The following is a 10,183-nucleotide window of genomic DNA, read 5'->3' as shown; positions in this document are numbered from 1 at the left end:
GCAGTCAGATCGAATAAACCTTACAGCTAGTGTCAACTCTTTTGCACGGTCCTGTACGTACTTGCAACAGTTAATGCCCTGCCACTGCATATATATTATCTCCATATAAGTAGCTTGGCAGCCCTGATAAGTTCAACAAGACAGATGTACGATCCTTGTGAATCTCTTCATTAGTTGGACATACACACAAATTAAGAATCAGAGGAGAACGTCAAACATATAACTAATGGAGTGATGGTGTGCATTAATTTGAGCAACTCAAGGAAAATGAATGGAATACTGGAACGATCTAGACGAAAGGAAACGTCGGGAGCATATGCCAAAGAATATGCCAAACTGAGGTGGTTCAAGCATGCTATAAATACATGTATCCTTCTCATCTTTTCGAGCACAAACACAACCATTACAAACTAGAGAGTTAGCTAGCTAAGCAGTTGTCTCTCAGAGCACATTGCAGCTCTGAGAGCTCCAAGGAGCAAGGAAGAAGAAGCTTTCCTCCCTCAGCACAAGAGGATATGGAAATGGAGGTCGCCTCCACTCCCACCACCCCAGCGCCCATCAACTTCTTGCTGCCGGTGGACTCTGAGCACAAGGCCAAGTCTATCAAGATCTTCTCCTTTGGCAATCCACACATGCGTGCCTTCCATCTCGGATGGATGTCCTTCTTCACCTGCGTTGTCTCCACCTTCGCTGCTGCGCCCCTCATCCCCATCATTCGCGACAACCTCAACCTGACGAAGGCTGACATCGGCAACGCCGGAGTCGCCTCTGTCTCTGGTGCCATCTTCTCAAGGCTAGCCATGGGCGCAATTTGCGACCTTCTGGGCCCACGCTATGGTTGTGCCTTCCTCGTCATGCTCTCTGCACCTGCAGTATTCTGCATGTCCGTCATCGACGGTCCTGGTGGATACATCACCATCCGCTTCCTCATCGGTGTCTCACTTGCCACTTTCGTGTCATGCCAATACTGGGTGAGCACCATGTTCAACAGCAAGATCATCGGGACAGTCGGTGGGTTGACGGCGGGATGGGGAGACATGGGTGGTGGTGCCACACAACTCATCATGCCTCTTGTCTTCGATGCCATTTTGGCATGTGGTGCAACACCTTTCACAGCTTGGCGCCTCGCCTACTTCGTACCAGGAATGATGTTGGTCGTGATGGGGTTGCTTGTGCTCACCATGGGGCAAGACCTTCCGGATGGCAACTTGAGGAGCCTGCAGAAGAATGGAGACATGAACAAGGATAAGTTCTCCAATGTTCTGCGTGGCGCCGTCACCAACTACCGCACATGGATCTTCGTCTTCATCTATGGCTACTGCATGGGCGTCGAGCTCACCACCAACAACGTGATCGCCGAGTACTACTACGACAGCTTCCACCTCGACCTTCGGGTCGCTGGCACCATAGCCGCGTGCTTCGGCTTGGCCAATGTCTTCGCACGTCCCATGGGTGGCTACCTCTCCGACCTCGGTGCCCGGTACTTCGGCATGCGCGCCCGCCTTTGGAACATCTGGATCCTCCAGACCGCCGGCGGAGCCTTCTGCCTCTGTCTCGGACGTGCATCTAGCCTCCCCACCTCAATCACATGCATGGTCCTTTACTCCATCTGTGTCGAGGCTGCGTGTGGTGCCGTCTACGGTGTCATCCCCTTCGTATCTCGGCGCTCCCTCGGCCTCATCTCCGGCATGAGCGGTGCAGGCGGTAATGTGGGCGGCGGGCTCACACAGTTCCTCTTCTTCACGTCGTCGCAGTACTCCACCGGCAAAGGGCTCCAATACATGGGGATCATGGTCATGGCGTGCACCCTCCCTGTCGCACTCGTGCACTTCCCACAGTGGGGTTCCATGCTCCTCCCTCCCACCGCCGGTGCTACCGAGGAGGACTACTATGCCGCTGAGTGGACGGAGGAGGAGAAGAGCAAGGGCCTCCACAATGCGGGCATCAAGTTCGCTGAGAACAGTGTCTCTGAGCGTGGCAGACGCAACGCCATCCTCGCCATACCTGCCAGCCCACCTCATGACACGCCTCAGCACGTATGAGACTCAGGTCTTTTGACCTCCCTATGGTGCACGTATATATGCGTACGTATATACACTGTATATGTACGTGTACGTCCCCCCGGGGTCCAGGTGTGTGGTGCCCTATTAGGACGGTGTGATTTACCACGCCACGTGACTTTGTGGGCGCTTACCTAACCCCTTAGAGGAGGGACGTAGTCTGTAATTAGAGTCTTGTAGTATGTTATGAGATGATGAGATATATGAGAAAATGTATCGTGCCTTCACCTTCCTTGTGAGCTGTACATATCTCCTTCATCTTCAACATTGTATTGTACTACTAGTAGTTTTGATAATTAACATATGGAAGATGATGCTACGGCGCGTGCGACTTCCTCGGAAGGTACTGGCGCCCCTTACATGTTGTAGCATATGCTGTCCTTGTCCTGTAGCATACAACTAAACATATTTGTCGCTAGCAATCGTTTTCGCAAGTTGCTGGGGTTATGTAGAGCTAGCTTGAACAATTAGCTACATGCTGAAATAAGACCATGATACATGGAGTAGCTAGGGCCAGACTTTAGTTTATGGATACCGATCGATGCAGCCAGAAAATAAGCAACCGCCCTACTCAGTACCCGACGATCTTGCATGTGTACGCCCGTAATGCGAGGGGCGACTTAGTACTCCCTCCGTAAAAAAATATAAGATGTAGTGATCTAAACACTCTTATATTTCTGCACAGATATCTACTCCCTCTGTTCCTAAATATAAGTCTTTATAGAGATTTCATTATGAATCACATACGGATGTATATAGATGCATTCTAAGTGTAGATTCATCCGTTTTGCTCCGTATGTAGTCCACCTAGTAGAATCTCTACAAAGACTTATATTTAGGTCGAAGCCGACAAAAAGGTTGCTTAATGCACAATTACTTACCTGGTCTCAGTCTTGATGTCTAACTAACGAGCTCTCCAAAACAAAAACAAACACTCATGAGATCTCAGGCTATAGATCACCCATCGATCGATGTTTGCAGGCAGAATAGCATATCATATACGCACTAACTCGCATATATAGCAACTACCGTACTCCGATCTTGCATGTGTACGCAGCCGTAGGGTCAACTCGTTGTGCAGTCTGCATGTGTACTCAGTCTTCAAACTTCTGTAACCTGGAAGAAGTACTTTAATTAGACAATACGAATTAGCGCGCAAAAAGAGGATCGACGGTAGATCTCACATGTAGCCAACAAGGTATGGAAAATCAGACATGTGCAAAAAATGCATCAGAATTTTCAGAACATATGCTAGTATTACGTAGTCAAAGAGTTTCAATGGACTCTTTTCCAAGATATCAGTCATTTCATCTTGTGAACCAGACGAAGTAGAAACCCACAGAGAACGAATGGCGCGAAAAGTGCCACACAAACGAATGAACTTATATCTGTAATTATAATTAGCACTTGCCGAACTTGCATTAGCTTCTAACCTTCAGGGGGTCAAATCGTAGTGGAGTAGTAACATGTAATTAAATACTATCTTTGGAGTGAGAAATAACACTTTTCCTATTTAGCACCCGAATCAAAATTTTGAAGCCTTTGTCGATTCTGCATGGATCCCTGAGGCCGAAGGCGGCGGCGCCACTGCTGAGAGCGCTAGTGAGGCACATGACACCCACGAGGCCTTGACTAGGAACCACCCAGAGCCGGCAACGAAGCGACAACTTAGAGGAGGAAAAAGGTAGGAGAACACTTAGATCTCGATCGGACGGCTGTGACAAAACTGAATGACACTTTTTTTTTCCAGATGCTTGTGGCATAGACGGTCCTGAAAAATAACCATGCAGTGCACTCAGCAATCTCGACCATATATTATATAGCTTGTCGATCCAAAAACATTTTTGGTTTGCAGCCCTACAAGTTTGACAGGAGACACCCCGTCTCCGTGTGATCTCTGCGTTGGAATCCCCGTACAGTTAAGAAAGATACACAAGCTTCATAAGCGAAAGCAAATGTCCACTAAGTAACTAAACGCCGCTTTCCTGCCGACGCTTAATTGTGTCTTAGTGAAGACACAACTTTGTGGACGTGGAGTTTCTACACCCAGGAGCAAATGCTCCTGGTGTGAACAGTAAAATAAAAAAAATTCAAAATAATCTGATTTTTTTGTGGCATACTTTCATAAATGTTTGTTGCGCATGCAAAATTTCATTACAAATCACATTGGTGGAAGGCGTGGTAAAAAAATCGACGCTCTGAAAATGTTACTTACAAAAGCATTTTGGAGCTCCGATTTTGTTTTTTTTGGTACGACTTCCACCAATGTGATTTCGTGATGAAATTTTGCGTGCACGGCGAATATTTGTGGAAGTATGTCACAGAAAATTTTCAGAATTTTTTGATTTTTTTCTATTTTTTTATTTTACTGGTCACACTGGTGTAGAAAGGCACTTTCGTAACTTTGTCCTCTTTTCGCTGGAAGAGAGCTTTTCACCATAATTTTATTTGTAGTAGGTGTCGGTGACGCCTTAAGACATGGAAGACATCACACCATTAATTTGAAAAGCCCACTGCCGATCGTTTTCACAAACATGGATAGTTAGCATGGATTAATTAATTTGGTCATTTTGGCATATGTAAGATTGTTTAAAATTGAAACCCACTTACGGTGGCTTCCTAGCTCAAACTAATGAAGCTTGGACTTTGGAGTACTGATTGATCAATGAATGTACGGCCAGAATTCATGTTCAGCTGCTTAGAATATCGCACTCCGGACGCTTCCGTAGCAACCACCGTACGCTTGCTGCATAAGATAGAGACTAGTGGAGCCAAGCATGAGAGAGATCATATACAAATGCAACCTGTCGTTCAGATAGGTCATGAATCTCCGTGTCATCTCCACGTTTGGCCGGTAGGTGTGGAGGAGTATTGTAGTAGTGGGGGTAGACCATCCAACGTTGCTTCAACGGTCGATGAACCTTGAATCACACATGCGTGTCTTTTGTTGCTCGAAGGGTTTTCTACAAAATTACCAATAAGTGCGAAATCTCAACTACCGAACGGTTTTCCTTCAATTTTGCTCAATCCCTAACTCGAGTTCTTCTCTCCCGTCGTCCCAACGCACTCCCTGGTGCAATTGTGGGTGTGCTCTGATGTGCCCCAAAGCCTCTTTTTCATCGTCTTTTCTTCTTCTTTTCCTTATAGTGGACCTTTGTTACTATTAGTAGAAAACCGAGTGAAAACCTTTTTTCAAAGAAAGATAGAATGACCCCCTTGTTTAGTAAAAGCAAGAATTTGCATAAGAGCATAGTTTTAAAAACCAGACCAGACTATTTGCCATAAAACTCCGGGATAGGTAAGTCTGGTGGATCGTCGGACAGGACAAAAAGGGAAACCGGTAGGCTTGGTGGTTCATTAAGCTTCAAGGATTGTTCCGCCACATAGCAAAACAGCACCCAACTCTTTGTTTGCAGGGAGGAGCTTCAGCCAGATAATAAACTGATGAACATGCTATTAAATATATATCCACTTATTTTTGTACTGAAGTAACACGTGTAATCTTTAGCACATATTGAATAGGGGAAAATCCCCACCGGAGCGCTGTTTTTTTACCAGTTTCGGAACAGTTTTTTTTAAGGCATTTTGCCAAAAAAATCTTTGTCTTGTTTTCCTGTTTTTTCTTTTCTTTATTTCTTTTCACTATGGTTGTTTTATTTTTTCCATTTTAAAATTCATGAATATTTTTAAAAATTAGTGAAACTTTTTTAAAATGTGGAATATTTTTTCAATTCAGAACTGTTTTTCAAATTTTTGAATATTTTTTGAATTCAGGAACTGTTTTTCAATTCGTGGCATAGTAACCTAAGTTTGCAAGAATATGTTATATATTTTTATAATCGCACGACAGGAAGTCATCAGAGCTTGTACCATTTAGTTGGAGGTTAGGAATATCCTTTTGTACATTCGCACATGCTGATTCTGGTACACATTTGTATGAAGGTACGTGTGAGCACCTTTTTTCCAACTTTGTTCTGGTCAGATGGCTACAATATATGTTCGTCTTCGTGCCAAATGGTCAAACCATATATAATGCCATATTTTGTGTGTGTAGAATTTTGTTTCCTTCTTTTGCTAGCTTTTGGTCAAAAGATATTATAGCACTTGCTGTTTGGTTTCTTTTTAATTAATGGACGTTGATGCTGATGTGAGTCGTTCTCCCGTCCGTTTCTTTCCCTCCCAACTACCCCTACGTTCCCACCGCTAGGGAATTAAAAAGCTCTGTAGGCAACTACAGAGCGAGAGTGGCGTTTTGGCACATGGGAGCGCGCACTCCAGATTTTTAAAATGTGTTTTAAACATATTTTAAAATGTTAAAAAATTTCAAACAAAAACTTAAAACGCACGTCTTGATATTGTACATGCTCACAAAGTCGTTTCGCGAAAAATCGACAACTTATGTGTCGCGTGTGAAAAAGACAAAATCTTGTGTTAAAAAATGCTTTTCACAAGACATTCTTTTGTCTTTTTACACAAGTTACAAAAAATATCGATTTTCTTCGAAACTTGACGTGCACACATATAATGTTGAGATGTATGCGCCAAATTTTTGTTTCGATTTTTTTCACACTTTGAAATATTTTTTTCGCGTGCAGGAGCGCGTGCTCCCGGGAGCACCGACGAATTTCCGACTACAGTGCACCTTATTCATAATCATATGTTTGGAAGTTTCTTTCTGCAAAAGCTACATTGTACTCCATCAAATTAATTGCATAAACCCATCAAAATTGAGACGTTCATTACCGAAAAACATCATTTTAGAAAAGAAATATTCAGAAAACCACCTATCCACTTTAATCACGTTGCAAAAAGAAAACAATGATGGCTCTATATCCACGGTGCGGCGCTCATTCTGACGCGTGGGGCTAGCCGGGGTGTGTCCCCAAACGCTGTATGGTGGGTGCTTTAACTTTAGACGATGAGCAACATAGTGAGCCTTTTCCTTGAAACAAAACAATACACATATCATTGATTCAAGTCTCTAGATGCTTCTGCTCGATGTCAACTAATAACTGATTATGTAACACCGAAATCTGCGGACACCAACGTACCATTGCATGTGCAACCCTTGCAACTAGTCCATTCTTAATCTTGCACGGCTTTTGTAGTTAGAGAAGGACAATGTACGTTTGGAATAAACCCTCTACGTACGGGGTCAACTCTTTGAGGTTTGAACCGACGGCAATGAACCTAACATGTCGCACTCAAATATATAGCTTATCTCGTATAAGTCGTTCAGCAGCCCAGATAGGTTATTTTCTGACGGGGGCAGATCGATGCAACTTGATTCTGCCAACTACTACTTAGTTAATGAACAAGAGCCTGACTTTTGAACACAGTGATGACGACGACCCATCCACCGTACAGTTGCATGTGCCGGTGTTTTTGGAGTCAACTCTTTTTACGGTTTTCTTTTCTTAGTTTTAGGGCCTGTTTTTCACCACCTGGCTAATTAATTAGGTACCGCTAGCTACTGCACTTTCGCCGATTAACTGTACATGTAAACTTGTCTAACAATTAATAAACCTTATGCAACAGGCAGTGCAAGTTAGTGGTGCTTCTGGTTAATTACATCATTTGCAGACTTTACTTCAATTCACATATATGTTCTCATATATTGAAGCTAACAAAATTGATTTCCACACAACGTACTACGAGGAAGCTAACAAATTACAAAACAGTATAACACAGCTAGCTACGAGCCTCCACACGCTTTGAGTTTCTTAGTCGTCGGATCGGTCGAATGTACGACACAGATCAGCTCGGCCGTCCCATGACGTCCACGCGCTCGATGCAGCTTCTCGCGGGCTGCTGCTCCACAGAACGACTTCGCGTTTCTCTCCGTAATCGGCTGTCGAAGGCCCACGTCTTCCCAAGCGTACTCTAAAAGCCCAGGTCGTCCAGGTTCAGGGCTATCCTCCCCAGAACGAACGTTTCTTTGTTCCTTCCACGCATGCGCCGCCACTTCCTCCTCCTCGGTCGCAGCCGTCTGCGATGGTGCATGGCTGCGTTTGGTTACGAGCAAGAGGGAAACTGAAAACAAATTTGATTTCCTCTCTTCCAACTTCGTGTCACCACCCTGCCCCCTGTGTCAAAGCTTTTGTTTCAATCTCATACCTGCAGTGTGTTGATTTTGATTCTTTACTGATTCGCGATTATTTTTTGAGAAACTTATTTTTGGGGGTTTACTGGTGATGGCATGATGCTGAATTGGGGAAGAATTGCTACCCCATGCCACGGTTCCAGTCGGAAAGTTGGTAAATCCAATGGCCGTTTTGTCCCTGTGCACCAAATTTTTCATTGAGTATATAAGATTTACTAGATGAGATTATTTTTGTACGCGCATTTCACTCAGTTTCTGATAAGTTTGTTTGATGCTGAGGTCCAAATGCCCTATCCGCTTGAGATATGATGTGCTCCTCTCATATTGCAATTTCCAAACCTAGCTAATTTTGACTGAAAGTAAATGTTAGAGAAAATGTACAGGAACGGATAATTCAAGATTCTCTGATTGCTTGCTATTTCTTCCACCGACTTGCAACTCCGATGACACAACAACCCAAATGAAAGTTCTCAAAACAATGCACTCTCTGACCATGTTATCTAAGGTACAAGCCAAGTTCTTGCAGGATAATATGCAGCCCTCGGTGCAATTATTTCCTTATGGTAACACAATTTATACACATATAATTGTTTCAGCTTCTTGATGGAAGGGATAAATATACAGTGCACTATGAAAATAATGGATGATCTGATGCTGCTGTTGAGATGACTAAGGTGCTTATTTGGTACCTTAGATATCATTTCTTCTATTCGGAATCTGTGATGTTGAATGGAGCCCTTGACATGTACCCCAGATTTTGTAAATTTGCATGACAACTAATACAGATTATAAGTTAAGTCGTCTTCCCACTACAGCCGCTTTCATAATAACTTTAGAAAGTTCAAAGTTATTTCATTAGCTTCAGCAGGTCTGGCACACTTCCTTATCATATTTAGCTCTTTATGTGGTCCATTTGATCTAATAGCTACAATATATAGTCTATTATGTGAATTTAGGTTATTTTTTAAAATTAAGGTAAAGCCCTCGGCCTCTACATCGAGTGATGCACACAAACCTTCATTATATCAGTTTAGATGATCATACGAGGATGCTCATAAGTATTAATGTTCAAATGCTAAATCCAATATTTTATCCTATGTGCGTACTTCACAACACAAGTCATAATTAACTCACATTGTCAATCTTTTGAGCATTCGCAGTATCTTATGGATTTGCGAAGGATTTTTTTAAAATCTCACATGGCTGACTTCTACACAGTAATTCAAATCTCAATTGATAACTATACCTTCAATTTCTTTATCGATATTCATATTGTGTTGAGATTCTTTCATCAAGATGGCGGGCGCGGCAACGCGCGCCTTGTTGTTAGCTAGGCGACATGCAACACGTCGTGCTGACTAGATCGGAAACAAAATATGCATCGATCTTGTCGATCTCTACATAGATCTCGATCGGTCGACATGCTAACTCTTTAGCGCATCGGAGATGAATTATATAGTTTACTCTTATGGATCGATGACGAGGCAGCAACACTGATCCGTACTTTTGCATGTGCAACGCTTGGGCTAGTGTCTGTTCTAATGGATGGAGAGTCAACTCTTCCATCCATCGAATCGCCTTGGTTGTACCTGGTCGTGTTATCGTGTACATTGGAGTTATATGTTTGGATTGCAACTCTATAGCTAGCTTCGTGTATACCTTCCCACAAACTCCTACATGCTATGCACTTAGTCTACCGATCATATATAAGCTCATCATAGGTATAAGTAGCTTCGCAACCCAGCTGATAAGTTCAACGGATGGGGACAGATATCAAGCTCATCATAGGTATAAGTGATCTCTTCAAGTTGCCAAGCTGACATGGGACGGAGGGAGCAATTCTCACTTAGGCTTTGTTGATTGAAATGCACAAGGTACACACATGAATGAAAACAATTAACGAAATAAGATTTGTACAGCTACCCATTGGTTTCACCAACTGGCCAGCAGATACATATAGCACTGGTTAGAGCATCTCCAACGGCCGCGCCAAACGACGTGTGCGCGCGGTAAACGCAGC

At 43.5% G+C, this 10,183-nt stretch overlaps 1 protein-coding gene across 1 annotated transcript; it reads left to right on the top strand.

Annotated features, from left to right (window-relative positions):
- The first annotated feature begins 412 nt into the window (after positions 1-412).
- LOC125515914 (high-affinity nitrate transporter 2.1-like) lies at positions 413-2,377 on the top strand. Its single transcript, XM_048681400.1, has one exon. It carries the CDS (start codon positions 516-518, stop codon positions 2,040-2,042), a length of 1,527 nt encoding a protein of 508 aa, XP_048537357.1. The 5' UTR covers positions 413-515; the 3' UTR covers positions 2,043-2,377.
- The last annotated feature ends 7,806 nt before the right edge of the window (positions 2,378-10,183 follow it).

This window comes from Triticum urartu, chromosome 6 (assembly GCF_003073215.2).
Source record: "Triticum urartu cultivar G1812 chromosome 6, Tu2.1, whole genome shotgun sequence".
NCBI classification, from domain to species: domain Eukaryota; kingdom Viridiplantae; phylum Streptophyta; class Magnoliopsida; order Poales; family Poaceae; genus Triticum; species Triticum urartu.
The sequence above is the reverse complement of the archived record's forward strand: the minus strand, read 5'-3'. Positions and strand labels throughout refer to the sequence as shown.

Bases quoted from the DNA above. Each gene is read 5' to 3' on its own strand.
- LOC125515914 (XM_048681400.1), top strand. From the start codon at position 516: ATGGAAATGGAGGTCGCCTCCACTCCCACCACCCCAGCGCCCATCAAC.